Source organism: Pollicipes pollicipes, unplaced genomic scaffold, assembly GCF_011947565.3.
Source record: "Pollicipes pollicipes isolate AB1234 unplaced genomic scaffold, Ppol_2.1 Scaffold_4295;HRSCAF=5057_pilon_pilon_pilon, whole genome shotgun sequence".
In the NCBI taxonomy this organism is placed as follows: Eukaryota; Metazoa; Arthropoda; class Thecostraca; order Pollicipedomorpha; family Pollicipedidae; genus Pollicipes; species Pollicipes pollicipes.
This window is the reverse complement of record NW_023596461.1, coordinates 12,678,940-12,699,541: the sequence shown is the minus strand read 5'-3', so window position 1 is coordinate 12,699,541 and position 20,602 is coordinate 12,678,940. Positions and strand designations below refer to the sequence as shown.

Here is a 20,602-nt window from a genome sequence, read left to right as displayed (position 1 = left end):
CTCCGACCATTCCGAAACACTCCGCTAGAAAGGACCGTGTTCGACCCGTATTTGAGATCATTGTCTGCCACCTTTATGGCATGTCTTTCACGATGATGCTATATTTCATCGACGACTTGGCCGATTTCAGCTGACCTCAGGAAGTCAGCTGTGTTGTGAAACCCAGGTCAAGGACCCAAGCTCTTCACACATTGTAATGGAAATCCGGCAGACGCCACGACTGACCCCACCGCGTTCTATGGAGCCGTGATCGCTGTCAGTCTCTGATCATCTCCGCCTTCCAAGGTTAGAAGACAGTCGGCGCTCTATGGAGCTGTGAGCTCTGTCAGTCTCTGGTCATTTCCACCCTCTCAGGCTAGACGACAGCCGGCGCCCCAGCAGCATCCAACAGCTTGCCCTGCCCGCCCTGCCCAAACTGCCCGTCCTGCCCGTCCGGCGGCGCCGCCGTGAACTGCAACGTGCGCCGACGCCTCTGACGCGTCCGTGGTCATAGCTCCCGAGTGCTCGGTGGCCGGTGCCGAGCCGCTGCTGGTGTCTGACCCGCCGGCCAGACCCAGCAGGCCAGCGCCGGGCAGACCCAGTAGGCCGCCCGCCGAACTGCCCGACGAGGACGAGTCGGCCTCGGCCGGCTCGTCGGCGGGAGGAGGCTGCTCCTCGGCGACGGGCGTGTCGTCGGGCGGCGGACGCCCGATGCGGCCCGACTGCACGTAGCAAAGGATGGCGACAGCCAGCAGGAGGAACCACATGGCGCAGACGACGCCGAGCACCAGCGGCAAGTATCGGCGCAGGGGGTCAGCGACGGGGCCGGGCTGGGGCGACGGCGCCACCGCCTCACCGCCGCCACCGCCGCCGCCGCCGTCGCCGAGCCGGCCCTCACTCTGGGCAGAGCTGGGTGCCCGGGGCAGGAGCGCAGCACCGGCGAAGAAAGCACGGAGCACGGGCGGCGCGCGCGGTGAGCGGGCCAGCCACAGATGGAACGGCGGGTCGGGCGCGTGTCGGCTGAAGAGGGGCGAGCCGTGCAGCAGCGGGCCGAGCGGCCGGCCACCCCAGCCCACCAGCAGCAGCGTGACGCGGGTCACGCGCGGCATCACCGTCACCACCGGCAGGTGTTCCGCCAGCCGGAGCGCCCGGTACGTGGTGGCGCTGGCGTGCGTGTACAGCAGCTGGAGGTCGAAGCTGTCGTGGTCGGCCGAGTGCATCTGCAGGCGCCCGCGTAAGGTGGGCCGGCACCAGACTGATGTGCAGTAGCGAGCGCGGAGGCGCCTCCAGCTGGCAGGACCAGACGAACCGGTGCTGGGTCGGCCATCGGTCAGAGGTCAGCTCCAGGCCCTGCTGAACCAAGTCGAATGGAGTGGACACCGTGATCGGAAAGCTGGGCAGCTTGATGCCCAGAATGGCGGAGGAGTCGGTGGTCGAGGATTTGGCGTCGCATTTGCTCCCTGTGAAGCCAGGAAGGCAGATGCAAAGACACGATTGCATAAGAAATCCAGCTTTGCAGTCGTCCGGATCACAATGCCTTCCATCCTTATTTACGTCTTTAGAACATTGCCTTTCCGTGATATAAAACCGATCAAAAATGGTTAACGTAGGAGCGGTCGGAATTTGCAGATATAGTTTCCACATATTGCTAGGTTTTCTGGTCACAATCACGGGTCTGTCGTCCTCTTGTAGGTTCATAAAATCACCGAGGGTGACAGAAAAGTAATCGAAGGGTGTAAAGCGCTTAGGATGCCCGCACTTCAAAAATAGCTGGGATTTAAGAGCTCTTACAACTGCTGTTTTAGGGGAAAATATATCGTAGTTCAGCTGCTCAAAATGGATCTGCAAGTAGGCATCACGATCTTGCCTGTTAATTTCACTCCTTAGTCCGAGAGAGGCTAGAACTGCCACCGCAGCACCCAAAGAAGACTTCGTCGAGGAAAACAATTGCTTCTGTCCTGATTCAGAAGAGGCAAACACCAGCGATTTCAAGCTCCCAATAGTGGCGCAAACAGTCCATGGATCACGGCACCTCTTCACGTCGTCATTCATCTGAGTAAAGTTTAGGCACGTATGATTCTCGATGGCTCTCAGAGCGTACATCGTGTCGTTCATTCGCGTTGCATCTCCTCGTAACTTGTAGTATGTCATGTGCACTGGCGTAGTTGCGAAGATAGTTTTATTCCAAAGGTGACGGCTATTCTGGCTTGGTAAATTTGCATCCTCTGCGACGTTTGCTCCGGAAAAGTCATATGAAATCACCGAGTTGGAACAGCTCGCACATCTGACCAACAACAATAACAGGCCAAATTTTATGACTGCCCTGACTGTAAAGCGTGTTTCCCACAGCGTCTGATGTAACTTAGGCAAGATGATGTGCATAGCGGTCTTACGAAAGTGATTCTGTCTTGCTCAATTCCTTGCCTCACCAGCGGCGTTGCTCATTTGTGATCTTGACATATCCCTCTTACAGCTTAGCTCAGCTTCGGATTTATCCGGACACGCCATGAGATTATATCCGATAGGAAGATTGGCACACATTCTTCAATCCTGTTTTCACGCCCAGGAAGGCTGACACGAATGCTCTAATCATGACTGCATAAGAGCTCTCCTATGGCAAACATTCGTAACACCACACTCCTGAATTACTTGAAGCGATGCACTTTTCTGCGCGATGTTAAATGCCGCTGTTTTTAAACTAGCCGTGGAAAACACCACTCAGTGTCTGCCAAAAAGCCGCGTTTTGCTAATCTGTGCTGTGAACCAGCTCGGTTTTAACGCTTGTATACATCGCTGTACCTCTTATAACTACAATCGATAAAACTCGCAGGTGTTCAGTACCTGTTGAGCCCGTGCATTACTCACTAGTCAACTTTCTAACAGCAAACTCAACCCCGCTAACTGTCCGAAAACTTGCCTTTATTTCCAATCATGCTTACGTTAGTCTGGTGATTTAAGTTTAACACCTGGCATCCCAATCATAGGCCAACAATTCTGTTGCTGTAGAACTCACTTGCATGTCCCTTAAAGCCAGTTTATCAATTTGCTTAGAAGTGTGACTCTCTAGCTACGAGGGACGGCTCACGTTAGCGAGCCAAGAACTATGAGAATCTGCCCCGGGGTGCTGTGCCTGCTTTCAGCGACCGTGCTCGTCATAACGGCCTTCTACGCACTACGACTGGAGGACTGGAGTTTATGGATCGCCGAGTGAGTTCCAAGAAGCGGCCTAGTCTACTGGTTGCTGCGGATGCAGCCATCTAACTTCACGCTACAGAGACATTATTTTTCCATCAAAGCCGGCTTTACAATACTTAATTTGCATTCCATCCTTATAGCTCCCCGAAGGTCAAAGCCCAAGCAAATGAGGGAGTGTGTGTGGTGGGGGGGGGGGGGGGGGGGGGAGGTTTTCGCAGTAATTGGTAAGACTATGCCTCACCTCCCAACTGGCTTTTAAGGCTATCAACGCATTGGTGCCGCGTAGAACACGACTGCATGCTCACATATTCATTCACAGAGATTAACTTTCCTTAATTCGTGATACAGCGATGAATGTGGTTGAAGTTGCCACATTTGAAGGTTAAGTCTGAGAGGTGCTGTTGACGTAATTCGTGGCGAAACAATTTGCATTGTCCGCCCATCATGCAATTAGGCGAATCACTTGCTGTGTTATCCCACCTCTTCTTAAAGCGTCGGAGCCATGCTCTAGTCCAGACATCAGACGTGAGAGCAACGGGTGTCAGACCACTTCCAACGGGTCGCCGCAAGATTGTATTCCATCGGGTCAGATCAGTGGTGATCATGCTCTCATCCTATTTCATCTATTATGTGTGCTCTTAATTCATTTGCATGCCGTCCATATGGCTTCCCAAATATGCACGCTCAAAGTCCTGACATGTTGCCGCAAAGCGGCTTTATTATTTATTTTGTTGGCCAGACGGAGTACAGCTCCCTGAGAGCGTGACCATGCAGATAAGCATGCGTTGCGTGCAAGAACTCGTAACTGGGCCACACCCGACCCAACATGTCACGTGACGTGACCTTGGCATGGTCGCCATTGATCGTCCATGAAAGCGTGACCTGCGATCCCTATCGCCGGTACCAATTTCCTTAATGGTGACCTACATTGTCACCACCGACGCAGTCCCTGCGCTCGCATGGCTGCTGTGACAATGCATTGATACACTTTCAGCGCCATTCAGCACCTACATGACATTAATAAGCGGGTTATCAGTTTCCCCATGGTGTCAGATCCTGGACATAGCGCAGGGTCTGCCCCTGTACCTAAAGCATCCAGATCTGTTTGACTTAGAGCCTATTTTAACATATTAATTGAGGGGACGGTGTCCCCACCAATAACCGCTCAAGGCCCGATGATAAATTGCAAATCCCCCCCCCCCCCCCCCCTAGCAGAAACCTTGCTTTACCGGTGGCTTACGCCCGAATGCATCTTACAGCTCTGAGAAGCTGAGGAGGCAAATGTAATTGTCCCTCGGCTCTTTCCAGGTAACGTCATAGCGCTCATGTGATACTTCGAGATTTTGAATAAAGCGGACTGCTCTTACGACACTCACGCATCACTTGTTATTGCGACTTTTCCTGGGGGCGAAGAAGATGATGGCGCAGGTTCCCATGTGTACCCTGTCCCTCTTCCACCGCCCGGGACTGCCCTCTTTGGTTGCGTGATGCGCTGCTGAACCACCATTATTAAACACACCCACCCACATCCACTCCCCCCCCCCCCACACACACACGCACGCACGCACGCACGCAGCGTACGCACGCACACACACAAACACACACATGCACACACAATGTGGTGAAGTTTAGATTTTTGAGCATGCACATCCATTTGACAAATTACGTAAATAGCCTGTGTTCACCTACGTATAGGTGGTGTGCGACATAACGCGGTCATGCTATCCTGATTTTGCAATGGCTCCAAATAAACAACTTACTCCTGTGGCTCCTTGGGACACGTATATGCGTTCCAAGAAGTCAGCGTTCTTTAGATCATATAAATTGTGTGGTTTTGGCTATATCACCATTCGATCCTATTTTAAGTGAGTTCTTCGAGACATGTCTCCGTACATGGGCGTGCGCAGATTTCATAGTAGGAGGGGCGGGGCGGTGCATGGGCGTGTACAGCACAAAAAGCTTTCGCAAAAACCGCATTCAGAGTGTCGCAGGCGCGCAAAATTTCTCGCTTGTCGTAAAACAAAATTGCGTGTCTTTGATCTCATTTGCACTGTATTTGTACTTCGCACTAATTTTTTGCTGTCAACGTTTAGTCCCGTAATCTTGATCCATGCCATATACTTGGCGACGAGGACACTTGCTCCCGAGGGCATCTTTGTTCTTACGACCAGTCTCTACGCACAGTGATTGGCGCTCGCCTCTAGCAGTTAATGAGGCTAAAATCGTGCCTCCGGCGCCGAGTTCGCCACGACCAAAAACGCGCCAGCTGATATCCTGCTGTGAGCGCGTCTAAGTCGGCGCTTCGATACTGCACGGCGACAGTCTGGTCCACTATTCATAGTTCGTCGAATACTCATTGCTGCGACATCTCCGATAGCGTCAAGCATCGCTGCAAAGTATCTACACACGCAATTCCTACGATCATTCCCAATCCCCGACCCTTCATTCTCGCACTGGGGCTATTTTACGTAAAACGGTTCCTCCTTCAAATAGAGATCCCAGGATTCATGGTTGCTCGCCCCAAAAAAAATGGACATCATTTCAACGGCTTGACTACCGCGTAACTTGCTCAACCCACGTGCGCGATTTCTGGTAACCGGGTGAGCTTAAAAATAGGCCCTCCCACCAGCGTATTGCGCTTGTCAATCTCCGCAGCGAGTCATTAGCACGCGTGTGTACACGCCACGCCGTACTTGCGTGCTGTGGAAAGGTCAGGCTCTTGCTGCACCCTGTCTGACCTGCACATGGGCCAACTAGCAAAAGACGACAAACAGAAGGACGGGCATATAGACAGGCGCACATCTTTGTGAATAATGCAGTTTATGACATCCTAATTTGAGCCAAGAACTAGTACAGAAATATTGTACAACACGATATTGCAATTGACAAAACTTGGCTCTAACAAAGTTAACTTGGCTTTGACTTAACAAATCTGAACAATGAAAGCTGTGTGGAACTGTCGGCATGATGCCAAGGTCGGTGAAACACTCATGTTTTGCTTCGATGTTACCTTTACCTGGAATTCGATTGGCCTAGCATTTTTTTTTGCCCTCCCAGTCATTTGATCCTAAAATAGGCTCTGGCTCAGCTGAGGAGCATTGCATTTTTTCGAGGGAAGGGTTTGGAATATGCATTCGGACGAGATCAATACTGGCGTTTCGCAACACGCAAAAGTATGCGACCTTGCATTCAGCTTAGCAATCCGATGATCTAATGACGAGCATTTCATATTCTAATTATATATATACATATATATATATATATATAATACCTCACAACATATGCATGCATATATATATATATATATATATATATATATATATATATATATATATGTATCGATGTAATTGGATGAAGTCCATGATAACTTGATTTTTACAAATCTGCTCTTACATCTAAAACCGTCACTCTAGAAAACGTCCAACGATAAACATGAGTGACATCAGGCCACACACTATGACAAATTATAGATGCTTGTATGATGAGCCTTTGAACCATTTTGGGCGAACATCCGCAAAGAATTAAAACTATTTTCATATTTATCGAGAAAGCATTCAAAAGGACCATTGATGCTGAGTTCACTGTGCAAATATGTGTGCATAATGTGAGTCCACTGTGCACAAAACAAGCACATATGTAGGTACTAATACCTGAGCATGATATCGAAAATAAGAAAAGTAAGTTAATTTCAAAAGTATAAGTACGTTGACCTTTCCAAGTAACCAACGGATGCATAGCTGGATCACAAGCAAGACCATATTTTTGCTGCTTGATTTCATGTGGCAATGAAAGGGATATACTTCCCCATTCAGTACGCGAGGTAGGCTGCGGTGCCTTAAATCTGAGAAGAATGTAGGTCAAATCCTGGCAGAAACCTGATTCTCCTGTCCTTTGTTAGAAGGTTTGGACATTTTCCGCTCACATCCATCCCTGACTTTTTTGCGAAACTTCACTCCAGACTAATGATGCCGCTCGACTTCCTTCTTTGCGGTCTGGAGACCAAGCTGTAAGAGATAAGCAGAACAGATCTCATTTTTGCAAGAAGTGGGAACGCGTTTTAGGTGAAATCGGATCTTGATACTGGTTTCGAACGCGAACACGCCCTCAAATAAATGCGGAATTCAAATGTTAATGCGTTAGATAATATTTTTCTCAGAAAATACTTCCTAACCCAGACAACTGTCGAAAATGTAAGCATTTGTAACAATACTCCAAGAAATGGCCGCGAAGTTGCATAGCCATTGCTGGTGATACAGCCACCGTTCGTAAGAGCAGCCCCTCGGCTGACACATCAGGTGCCTGTTGTCGCGCAGGGAGGAACCAGTCTGCCCAAAACCGAGCGCCGTCTTCTTCCTGAAGTTGCACAAGTGTGCCAGCAGCAGCGTGCAGAACATTCTGCTGCGGCTGGGCGAGCAGCAGCGGCTGCAGCTGGCCCTGCCGCGGCGGGGCAACTACTTCGGCCACCCGCAGCGCTTCAGGGCGAACATGGTGCACCGGTCGGCAGGCGCCGACAACGCCACCTACCGCCTGCTGCTGCACCACATGAGGCTCGACCCGGCGCAGGTCACCAAGGTCAGCTGATGCGCTCCACCCAGGGGTATTGCCCGACCACGCGCCTCCTGAGCAGCCATGGCGAGGAATCACTGTGGCCGCGCCGTGAGTTTTGCACATGTTGGAGCGACCGGACCATATTTTTTTTTTGCAAATGTTTACTGAGATGTCATCCGAACCTTTTAAGTGAATGGATTTCTGGGCTCGGAGCTCAAGCTAAGCAGTGCTTGTTGTGTGACCCCTAACCTCTACCAGCCGGCTGCAAAACCCCGATCAAATATGATATTGAGCTCTGGCTGTGGCGCAGGTTTTCTGCCGGTGTTTTTGCTAATATCTCGCAGGTATCCTTCTTCTGCTACCTTTTCCGTATAATTGCTGATTTCATAGTTGATGGAGTATAAGCCCCGACGACCTTGTAAACCATCTCAACTCGTGTTTGGTGCTCTCAAAGCTTCTTCGAAAATTGTGTGAATTGAAGAAGGCTCCTGGGCACCAAAAGTCATCAGAAAAAAGGTTAAGCTTATGCTCACGGTACTCTATCACTAACAATAACGGTATATACTGCATCAAAGATTACTTGTCGCTAATAAAAATTACTGTTAAGAACAAACTAAGCATATTCAATCCAAAAATGCCGTTCTTCCTTTCAACCGTTTGATGTATCAGGCTAATAACATTTTTCATTCCACCTGCTTCGGAAAAACATGCATTTTCAAGGCTCATACCTCTGGGTGGCACATACGCGACCATGGCAACATGGTAAGACACCGAGCCGAACGCGCGATCCTCTCTCCGACCTTGCAAACAGAGAATGTCAGAACCTTTTATCCTCGGACGTCACGAGCAATTCTCGGAACGGCGGCCCCGACGGCTTCCAGCGGCGCCCCGTTCATAAGTTCGTGCCGCGTTGACCGGCTTCTCTACTGCGCACTGGTCCTGCAGGAGCCGCCTTTGCATTTCTAGCGAACGCTGCAGCGGTCGGCCGAGTTCTCGAGAAGCGGCGTGGCGACCGACCAACACGAGGACGGTGGCCAAGGGCACCGCGCGCGTCTGCCGGCTGTCGCGACCGGCCGTCACACCGCCGCCGATCCGCTAACCTGCCCGCCTCCCGCCAGCGATCCCCTGGCCTGCCCGCTTTCCGCCAGAACCCCTGACCTGCCCCCCTTCCGCCACTAATCCCCTGACCTGCCCGCTTCCCGCCGCTGATCCCCTGACTTGCCTGCCTCCCGCCAGATCCCCTGACTTGCCCGCCTCCCCCACCGATCCCTTGACTTGTCCGCCTCCCACCACCAATCCCCTGATTTGCCCGCCTCCCTCCACTGATTCCCTGACCTGCCCGCCTCCCGCCACTGATCCCTTGACTTGCCTGCCTTCCGTCAGATCCCCTGGTGATCGACTGACCTGTCCACCTTCCGTCACCAATCCCCTGACCTGCCCGCCTCCCACTACTGATCCCCTAACTTGCCTGCCTTCCGCCAGATCCCTTGGTGATCGACTGACCTGCCCGCCTCCTGCCACCGATACCCTGACCTGACAGTCTCCCGCCACCTGTCACGGCCAGCACGTGTGCTGCTAACGTCCACTGGGCCAGCTCCCCCCCCCCCCCCTCCAGACCGTACACGGCTGGGCCACGACCACTGCGCACGGCTTCCCAAAACGGCCACGGCTCGGCCACGGCCACTGCTCAGGCCCTCACATACTGGTCACGGTTCGGCCACGGCCATTGCGCATGGCCCCCCAAACCGGCCACGGCATCCGCTCAGGATTTCTCAGATCGGCCACGGCTCGGCCACGGCCACTGACCCAGTGCCAACCAAACCGGCCACAGCCACTGCGCAGGTGCTCCCAGGCTGGCGCACTGCATCGTGGCGGGGCCTCCCAGGCCAGCCTCGGCCCGGCGACTCCCAGTCGGCACTCTGATCATTATTTGTTCGGCCGGAGGCGGAGACCACGTCAAAAGGGGACATGGGTTCCGATTGCATTAGCCGAGAACTCTGCTCCGGGCTGTGCAGGGCTCGGTGTTGCCCATTTCCAGATCTGACGGCACCCACGTGCCTTGACGCATTTGACTCTATTCCGGGAGGGTTCCGTGAATGCTATTCAGGACAAGCGGGAGGGGTCCCGTTCTCACGGGAAATATCGGGAACTACTGAACCGATGACGAAAAACTACACGGCGTTTGATTTCTGTCAACGAAATATGCAGTTCAGTGGGGACATATCGTTGAAGCGTGCCCAAGGCTACTGTCAACGGCTGATGCCACGCTGCTGGTGGCTGCGGCCTCCCTCCACTGTGGTCCCCACTTTTGTCGTTCCTGGACTCGCCTTTGAAGTTTCAGATGCTGTTTACTGCACAGAAGAGAAAGAAAAACACAGCATGCAGTGTAAGACCTGCATGCTTCAGATGGCATCAATCCCTTTCTCTCATTCCTGGAGGTGCCTCTGCGCTTTTGTTTTTGTTTTGCTTTTGTTGCTTCTGCAGATGTGTATACATTTTTCGACGCCATCCGTTCACAACACCTTGGTGCTGGTCTGACTTCGAGTCTTTGTTGTTCGGCTTCCTCTCACGCAAGAAGAAGACGACATTGTCATGTTTATCAAGCATTCGAGTAAATATTGGCGGAGGTGCAAGTCTCTACATCTAGATACCGAGAAGCATGCCGCATATCTCTGCACTGGCGTCCCACATACGCCTGCACAGTCTATGTCTGCTACCCATAATGTATTATGACACGGTTTGGGGAGCCTTCCTCTTGAATCCTGAAGCCGTCCCCATATTGCAATATTACATATTGCATATATATATATATATATATATATATATATATATATATATATACTACCATCGGGAAGCCCCTCCCAAAACGGGAAGCGGGTCTCAAAAGACCCGCTCGAAACCGTCTCTGAGAAAACAGCACAAGGCCCGACGGGGTTGGGCGAGTTAAAATCTACCCCTCCTGTCTGAAACAGGGTTAAATGCATTCGATTAGGAGTACCAAAAATATTTCCCATGCGTCTTCTTCCAAAGGGAGAAACGAGGCTAGCAAAACATAACCTAGTTGAATTCCTCACATGAATAGTGCGGTTGGCGAAGCATGCTCGAACAAACAATCCCAAGTAGGCGCATGGCCCAGAACTAGATGTCACACTTTAACTAACATAGCCGAATAACTTTTTCGACAAGACCCTCGGACCTTGTATATTTTATAATTATTAGTGAGGCCCGAGGCCAGCACATTTTTCTGATTCTGAGGTTGATTTTAACTCCGCCCAGTCCGGTACAGAGTTGCTCGCGCCTATGTGCACTGCTGGACAAGGCGAATATTTTCGAGCATTTTCAGGAAACATTTCATGGATCACCCGTCGTGTATTAAACAACATCTCCTGGTCGTGCTACACAGAAGGGTGGTTATTTCCGGCATTCGGGAATCAAAATGCATCCAGCGCATCTGAATCCATCGGGGTGAAATAAGGAAATGACGTCAAATCTTCTTGAGTCGAAATTTGAGTCGACTCAATGTTGCACATCACTGCTCAGAATCGGTAGAAATCGGTCGCTGCGAGTAAGTCGGAATCGGTTCCGCTGAAGCAGAGTGAAGCACAGGCCTGGCCACGAGTAATGAGCACCACGGGAAATGTACTCAAGGTCTCGTGACCATGGCCGCCGCTGGAGCCATTGAATATTTTCATAAGGCCTTTTAATGGTTGATTTGCACGTTGCTCTGCCTTTCATCAGTAATTCCAGATACACTTGTGGTCGAGGATTCGCGATGTTACAGCTCAAAGTGCTATTTATTTACATCAAAAAGCGCTTGAAGCATTATCAGTTTTCGAAAGGGGGATTCAGCGCCTGAAGCATAATCAGTTTTCAAAAGGGGGATTCAGTCAAGTTCATCACGTTCCGCGGGTCGTCCCTCCAAGGAAATCATTCACCGGTAGCTGCGTAGATCAGGCCGTCCGTGCTGTCATTCAGCATCATATCGACGGCGTTAATAGTCTATGTGAAATAGTGCGGCAGGCAAATTTATCCAGGCTCAGGGACTTGGGCTTTTTAGGCTTTGATATGGTCACAGTCGTTAGGATTTTTGTGATCGGGCAATCTAAGTTCAAATTCCCAGGCAAAGATAAAGTCAATACAATTTAAAAGGTAGTCGCGCCGTTTGCCATTACCGGCGGCCATACGCGGCGCAGAGAAGCCACAAGTCTGGCGCGGTCCCCTGCTAATGCTGGTTTTCGCGGCCTGTCAACAGGGGCGGGTCCGAAACATTGTCTCGGGAGAAACAGCCAACTTTCAGAGAAGAAAATCCGGCCAAGTATCCTGATTTTCATCATTCTGTCGGGCATCGTTTTATTTCATTTAAGAGATAATGCTACAGCAGGATTCCTTTCACGCAAGTTGCCTACATTTTCTTCAAAGTTCAAAACCGTCATTGTTGCCATTCTTGGTCCAACTGGGGCGGTGGGAGGGCGGCTTGGGCTGGCCCTCCTGCCCGCTGATAGCACATCACGGTTAAAAACAAGTTTCAAACTTCCAGTACATCTGCTGGGACCATTTGCGAGTCAATTATTGTGGCCAGGTTAGCACAAATAAAGCTGGAGACACATTTTGAGCCAAGGACATAACTTAGCTGCTTTAACCGTTGACTGTCGAGTTGCGTCTCAGAGGAACCCCGCGTCCTCCATGAGACGCCCGCCGATAACGTCTATGTCCCAGGAACAACCATCCTAGCTCTAATAACAATTTGCTCACACTGATTTATCACTCACAACGCAAGGTTTCGCCCACGGACTCATGCGTACACATAACCACGCACCGACCCACGGTGTGCCTGCGCCCGGCGCCGACGCCGCCCCGCGCAGCACGGCGGAACACGGCGTGCTCGACGGTGGGAGTGGCGCCACGGCCGGGGCAGCCGCCCGACCCGGGCCCCACCAATGCACGGCCGCCGGTCCCAGGATCACGCGGTCAGCTCTCTTAATAAAATGTTTTTCAGCACAGTGTGAGCTCATAGTTAAAAAACAATAGCAAACATTCGCTGGAATATATTATGAAAACGCTCGAAGTTTTCAGCGGTGGCGTTGCATGTGACTGTAATCCGAACCCCACTCTCATTCTGGATTGAGGCCCGATCTCAGTTTAGACTGGATGTCAATCTGACCTAATTTCGCCTCCCGGTCTGACCCCGGGTGAGCATCGTTCCGACCTGATAACATCTGACCTGTAGGTGACCCCCGACCTGATCCGGCCGACGGTCCGCCGGCAGGTGGTCGGCCCGGACGCGGTCTGGGTGACCGTCATGCGCAGACCCGTCGACCAGTTCATCTCCATGTTCGAGTACTACAACCTGCAGGACGTGTGGAACATGTCGCTGGCCGAGTTCGCCGCGGCGCCCACAGACCTCCTGCCCGCCACCGCCTTCGCATCTCACTTCTTCCCCAACCAGATGTCCTTTGACCTCGGCTACGACGTGGCGGCGCTGCAGGCCGACGACCAGCTGCAGGAGGCGATGCTGGAGGACGTGCAGCGCCGCTTCCACCTGGTCATGATCACCGACCTGCTGGACGAGTCGCTGGTGCTGATGCGCTACCGCTTCTGCCTCGACTGGGACGACGTGGTGGCGTTCCGACACAATGTGAGGCCGCCGTCCCTGCGTTCAGCCGCCGCGCACAACCTGACGCTGCGGCGACAACTGCGCCACCACCTGGCCGCCGACGGCGCCCTCTACTCCCACTTCCACCGCCTGCTCCGCGAGGCGCTGCGCGAGTACGGCGTGGCGCACGTGCGGAGCGGACTGGTGGCGCTGCGCCAGCGCGTGCGCCACTGGGTGGCCCGCTGCCGCGGCTGGCGCTGGAACTGGCCGGGCGAGCCAGCGCCGCTGCCGCCGTACGCCGGCGGCGGCGCCGCCCGCGCCGCCTGGATGTGCTCGCGGCTGTTCGCGCACGAGCTGACCTACACGGACCACCTGCGACAGCAGCAGAAGCAGGCGGCGAGGAAAGCCGAGGAGGCGGCCCGGAAGGCGGAAGAGGCGGCCGAGGAGGCGGAGCTGGCGGCCAGAGAGGCGGAAATGGCGGCCAGGGAGGCAGCAGCATCGCAGGCCGAGGGAACAGGGTAGGGAGCCCGCGCTAAGGATCAGGTGCCAGGAGAACAGCGAGATTCCCGAGCACTTACCAGGTACTCCACCACAATCCTCGGTGGTAATTGTGAGACAGCCAGGGGGCGGGGGAACAAATGTCGTTCGAGTCACTTCCAAAGCGATAACGTTGGAGTGACTTCTTTCAGCCACGAGGCGCAAGCGCCCTGCCGCGAAGCAACTACAAATAACGACACGAGTAACGGATACGCACTGGAAGCATAAACGGCAGAGCCACGCTTCAAGCCGGCTGGAAATCGAGCACCAGCCGCTCAATGAACAAATATGTGGCGGCCGTGTTCATCTCCGCACGGCAGATCTTGGCCAGGTGATCTTTCCCACTCGCTCGGTGGGTTGTATCTGTGCGCGGCGAACGCCCGGGCGCCACACCCGGACCATCCCGACATACCGATGCCCCCCGAGATTCAACACATTCCGTCAACGCGGAAGAGCTTGTAGTAGAAAGTTTTTTATTAACAAAATACAAATCTTGGTTAACAGCCTTGTCAGAGTACAGGTTTCGTCTTTGCACTTCCCGCCCTGAAGCGCCGCATCTACCCCACAGCAGATACGTCACGCATTGTACTTTACACAAAACTACCACAAACGCAAGGACAAAAATGGTCATTCTTGACTAACAAAACGCCTTGAATACCGCTCAGGAACTTGACTACATGCCATCGGGCCTTACATACCTCACAGCTGTATCACTGTCAGGCTCACCCCGACCTCCCACCAGACTCCAGCGCCGATCCGTGCGTCTACGCGGTCCGCCGGAGCGGCGGCTACGGCTGGGCGGCGGCGGCGGCGGCCGGGGCGGAAGGCCGGGACGCGCCCTGAGCCGGCTCGTCGCCGCCGGGGCCAGCCGCCGGCGCAGAGTCGCTGCCGGCCGGGCCCGCGGCACCCGCCGCCTCCCGCCGACCGTCGCCCGCCGGCGGGAGCTTCGGGACGAGTTCCTGCCGCGCGTCACCGGCACCGGCGGTGTCGCGCCCAGCCGCGTCGTCCGGCAGCCGACAGGCACCTCCGACCGTCGACTCTTGAGGCCTTGCCTCATCGGCAGAGTGTGACTCTACCTGGATCAGTAACTCGCAAAGCCTTGCGCACATCTCCTCAACAGCCTCGTCGATGACTAGTGCCTCGTCGGAAGATCGCATCTCTGCGACGGCTTCCACTTCCTGAGGTATCTCGTCACCCGCTGAACCGGCGTCGGTGGCAGCGTCACCGGCCGAGGCATGGTGCGCCGCACCCACTGACGCCTCCTCCGCGTCATCCCCTCCCGGAGCCGCTCCCTCGTCACTCGTCTCCGCTCGATCGGCACCATCGCCGAGAGGAGTCGCGGCGCTCCCGCGCCTCTCTCCATCGGCCCCCGGAGCGGACCGGGTCTCGGCGCAGACATCACCACCGGGCTTTCCCGGCGACGGCTGCGTTCGGGGGCTTGCGCTAGCCTGATCCGCAGTCAGTGTCTCCTCCAGCTGCTCCGCAACGTCTTCACACATCTCCACGATGCCGGCAGACAGACAATCGCCAGGTGATAGCGTACACCCGCTGGGCAGCAAGATGTCATCATCACTGGGGCAGCGGTCGGCGCCCATCATGTCCTCCAGACCCTGTTCCTCTTCGCGGGCGGGTGTCTCTTCCGTCACAACCTCAAACTGGACCTCATCAGGTGCCTCAACCTCTGCTGCTTCCCCTTCTGCGACATCTAGGGTGGAACACTCCTCTGTCATCCCTAACTTCGCGATCCGCGTCGCTGTTGTTCCCTGGAGCTCGCCTTCGTCAGTTACCTCGAGATGAGACTCTTCCGCTATCTCGCATTCAACTCGCCATTTCGCGGCTTCAAGCACCGCGTCCTCCTCCGTTACCTTGAGATCAATGTCGTTCACAGTCATTTCAAACTCACGGACCAAAGCCAGCTCGATGCTTCCCATGCCCTTAACTTTATCCAACTCACTTTCGTTGACTGCCTCAGACTCCTCTTCTTCAGCCTCTTCATGGACTCCTTCCTCAGCTTCAAGGATAATCTCGAGATTTGTCCGTTTCCCTACTTTCTCTGGCTTCGCGGAGCTTGCACCCACCATCACTGCGCTCTCTGCTGTCACGGTCATGCTGTTCCCACTCGTCAGCGCTGGGGCCACTGACACGTCCAAGTCGACTCTGCCCCCCGTCACCTTACCACCCACTGCCACACCCTCCGTCTCCAGGTCTAGTTTCTCTTCCCCCGCTCCCGCGGTGGTTTTCTCGTCCTCCGGCTTCAGGTTCTGTTTGCCTTCCGCGGGCTCCAAGTCGGTCTTCACGTCTGCTGACTCGGGGTCCGCCTTCTCCACCGGTCTCATGCCGGCTTTGTCCTCCACAGCCCCCAAGTCCTGTTTCTCCTCCGCTGGTCGCGCGCTGGTTCTCTCGGCCGCCGGTTCCACGGCCGCCTGTTCCGTTGCCACTGATTCAGCGCTTATCCCCGTCGCCCTGCCGGTGTCTTCCGACAAACTTGTCCGCCCGGCGCTCACTCCCGACGCCCGCCCCCGGGCCGAGTCGTCGGTCAGAGCCGAGCCGCCGGTTAGGCCCAACTCCGGGCTGGCCGTCTCGTCCAGCGGCTCCGTCAGCAGAATGAACGATATCTGGCCTGGCACGATCTTCGACTCCCAGCTGAGCCGCCGTCCGCGAACTGGCGTCGCCACGCCGCCCCGCCCGTCGCCACCATTCCGGGCGGTCGGCATCTTCTGTCCATGTTTCGGACCATCAACTGACTTGCCCTGTCGCTTCCCCGGCGGCGCGGCCGACTCATCAAACGCCCCTAGCTGGACAGCGGACTCGTCAGCCACCTCCGACTGGGCGGCAGACCCGCTCGTCTCGTCCAGCTGGACGGCAGGCTCGCTTCGGTGCGCATCCTCTCCAGAGCACTCTACGTCTGAGATCAAGCAGAACGATATCTGTCCGGGCACAATCTTTTCGTCTCGGCCGCGTCGGGTGCCCGGCCGCGGCGTTGGCACGGTGTCGCCACCGGCCGACGCGGTGTCACCCGCAGGCGGCGTGGTGTCACCACCGGCCAACGCGGTATCACCCACAGCCGACGCGGTGTCATCACCGGTCGGCGCGGTGTCATCACCGGCCGGTGCGGGGTCACCATAGGCCGACGCGGTGTCACCACCGGCCGGCGCGGTGCCATCACCAGCCAACAGATCACCTGCCGGCTGGCCGTTGAGCGCGAGCTGCGCGCACAGTCCGTCGTCGTCGGTCTCGAGCCGGGCCGTTAACCGGTCGGCGGCGGCCGCGCACAGCTCGCTGAGCCGGGCGGCGGCCGTCTCAGCGGGGCCGGGCAGCGGCGCCGACAGGCGGCAGCGCAGCGCCAGCGGCGGCGGCAGTGCCACGCTCGGCAGCAGCTGTAGCAGCGTTGAGAGCGGAGCGCGCAGCGTTGCGCCGCTGTCAACCAAGCGGAGGCGCGCCGCGCCGGCCGCCGCGTCCACAGCCAACACGCGCGCGCGCTGCCAGCCATCGGCAGGCCGCCGGCCGGAGTACACAGAGGTCGCCGACTGGCCGGCGCCGCCAGCGCCGGCACCGGGTCGGCGTACAGCAGGTCCGTCAGGTCGCCCAGCGCCAGCAGCACCGTGTCGTCCTTAGCGAGGCGCAGGTACACCAGCTGGGCGTCCTCGGCGTGCGTCAGACGGACGGCCGTGTCAACACCGAGCGGCGGCAGCTGCGGCGGCGGCAGCGACGGCCGCCGCGACAGCAGGCAGAGGCCGGCGGCCGCGAGCGCCGCTGCCGCGTCCCCGCCGCCGGCCGCCAGCCGCACCTCGGCCACCGGGCCGACCGCGTCGGTGCACCACTCCAGCAGGGTCAGCGCCGCGCCGTCTTCTGTCAGCTGGCGCAGCCGCTCGGCCGCGGCGGCGGCGGCGCACGCGCACACGGCCAGGCGGCAACGGAGCGCCTGCGGAGGCGGGCCCGCCAGCGCCGTCGGCAAGCGCCGCAGCGCAGCCAGCGGCACCGTCTCGTCATTGCCGTAGTCGATGAACAGGACGCGCGCCCGGTCGCCGGCGAGCGAAAGCACGCGCGTCCGGTACAGCGCACCATCCTCGGAGGAGGAGGCCGCGACCAGGTCCCCCGGCCGCGGCTCGGAGGCGGGCAGCAGCGCCGGACCGGCGGCCGCCAACCGCTCCATCAGGTCGTTCAACAGCGCCGAGTCGGGCGAGTGGACGTAAAAGTCCAGCGGCGAGTTGATGTGCGACACGAACACGGCGTGCTCGCCCGGGTCCTCCAGCAGCGCCGGCATGCCGCTGTGCTGGGGCGTGGCAAGGTGCGTCTCCTCCGTCTCTCCGGTCTTCTCGCCCCGCCCCGCCGCGGAAAAGTCAGCGGCTCCCTCGCAGACGGCACTGGTGTCGTGCTGTCGGGCGCTGTCCGCCTCGTCGGCCACCGGCCCGCCGCCGCCCTCACCCGACGGCGTGGCGAGGCCGGCCTCCTCCAGCTCCGCGGCTAGGTCGACGCCGCCACGCCGCAGCGCCACCAGCGCCGGGTCGCCGGCTCGGAGCACTTCCAGCTCCAGCTCTGCGTGCTCGTCGGCCAACGCCGGCCAGCTCGGCGAACCGCTCCAGCGCGGCGCCCGTCCAGGCGCGCGGCCGGAGCATCAGCGCGCAGTGGGAGGCCAGCGGCGGTTCGGCGGCGACCGGCGCCGGGCACGCCATCAGCTCGGCGGCCGGCACCGTCTCCGTGTTGCCGTAGTCGATGAAGAGCACGCTGCAGCTGCCCTGCTCGGGTTGCGTGAGGAGACGGGCGCGGTACAGAGCGCCGTCCTCGGCGTAGCGCACGATGGCGAGCTGGCCGGCCACCGGGCCAACCTCGACCGTCAGCTCGCCTTCCAGCGCCTCTATGCCGGCCATGAGCGTGTCCAGCCGGTCCGAGTCGGCCAGCAGCTGTGCCCAGAAGTCAGTTGGGCTCAGTGAGAAGGCTACGACGGCTGCGGCCACCTGACCAGGTATCAGACTGGCCAGACCGGCGGCGGCGGCGGCCGGCGCCGGGTCCTCCGCTGCCTGAGCGTGACCGGCCGCCGTCAGCGCCGCCGCCACGTCCTCCCCGGCAGCATCCATCAGCCGTACCGTCCAGACGGCGTCGCCGTCGGACTCCGGCGTCAGCGTCAGCTGGGCCTCGGCCAGTCCCACCAGCGCCTCGAACGCCTCGGTGGCGGCCGCGCTCCAGCCGGAGGCGCCGGCGGCCGGCCGCGCCGCCAGCCGGCACTGCTGCGCGAACGGCGCGGGCGCGAGCAGCGCGGGCGTCAACTGACGGCACGCGCCGTGCGCCGCCCACTCCCTGTTACCGTAGTCCACAAACTGCAGGTGGAGCGAGGCGGCGTCCGCGGACACGGCCAGCACACGCGCCCGGTAGAAGGCGGCGTCCTCGGAGAACGGCGCCGCCACCAGGTCACCCGGCTCCACCTGCCGCCAGAGGAGACGCGGCCGGTCACAGCTGGGCGCGGCGCGCCACCGGTCGTGATGAGCCCAGCCGCCGAGAGAAGCTAAGGCAACAGTGAACTCCACAGCCTCTTTACACGGCGAGTGGCAAGCACAGCGAGCTCCAGGCGCGTGGCCACATGTAGGCTCCGCTATCGCCCAACACGTGAAAGAAACCTGACCACGAGTGTAGCCAACGCTGGGGGCGTGGCTTTGCAATAGCACGCGCAAATGCCCGGTATTTTTGGCCATTAGACGAGGCTTGGCATCGTATCACCAGCTCCACCCGGGACGCTGAAAAGGCAAGCTTCGTGTTCCCGTGATACTCCCGCCCAGAGGACCCAGATTGCAACGGTCACCTCCAAAACACAATTCGCGTCACCTAATACTGAGAGGCAAACTAATGTTGGTGAATGAAGTCTTGGATGAGCTGCGATCTAGGCCATGTAGCGCGGATGAGCTGCGATCTAGGTCATATAACGGGATGAGCTGCGATCTAGGCCATGTAGCGAGGATGAGCTGTGATCTAGGTCATGTAGCGCAGATGAGCTGCGATCTAGGCCATGTAGCGCGGATGAGCTGCGATCTAGGCCATGTAGCGCGGATGAGCTGCGACCTAGGCCATGTAGCGGGATGAGCTGCGATCTAGGCCATGTAGCGCCTACGCGGCCACGTCAACACGGCTTCCATATCATCGGGTCCAGTGAGCACCAACTCTGCATTTGTCCACCGCACAGAGCGCTGGCCAGGTCACAAGGACGCCCGACGCCTCTAAGGCCGCTGACGCCTCTAGGACCGCTGACACCTCTAGAACCGCTGGCGCCTCTGGAGCCGGCGGCGCCTCTGGGGCCGGTCGGCTCACCTCTGCCACGGCCCGCTCGCCGTCTGACAGCGCGCTGTACGCGGTCTCCAGCTGCTCCATCAGCGCGTCCAGCTGGCCGGCCGCCATCGCGTCCTGCACGTAGAACTCGTCCGGCGAGATGGCGAACGACACGGTGATGCGGTGGGACGGCGGCGGCGGCTCCGACGGCGGCGGACTCGGTTCCGAAGGCGGCGGGCTCGGCTCCAACGGCGGCGGCGGCTCCAACGGCGGCGGACTCGGCTCAGACGCTGGCGGCGCCGTCTCGGCCGGCGGCTCGGGCGCCGGCGCGGCGCCGCCCAGCTCGAGGTTGATATTGACCTCGCCATCCAGCAGGGTCACGTCCAACGAGTCGGGCCCGGTCCGCTCCACCAGCGCAATCAGCTCCTGCCGGCGCGGCAGCGGGGTCAGGTCAGGTCAGGCCGGCAGCGGGGTCAGGTCAGGCCGGCGCGGCAG

The 20,602-nt window shown here is 57.5% G+C and overlaps 1 protein-coding gene across 1 annotated transcript; it reads left to right on the top strand.

The window, feature by feature from the left end:
* The first annotated feature begins 2,890 nt into the window (after positions 1 to 2,890).
* LOC119097175 (galactose-3-O-sulfotransferase 3) lies at positions 2,891 to 15,561 on the top strand. The gene is made up of 5 exons (XM_037220234.1): positions 2,891 to 3,186; positions 7,488 to 7,746; positions 12,989 to 13,484; positions 15,072 to 15,090; positions 15,522 to 15,561. Exons 1-5 carry the CDS (start codon positions 3,083 to 3,085, stop codon positions 15,559 to 15,561), a joined length of 918 nt encoding a protein of 305 aa, XP_037076129.1. The 5' UTR covers positions 2,891 to 3,082.
* The last annotated feature ends 5,041 nt before the right edge of the window (positions 15,562 to 20,602 follow it).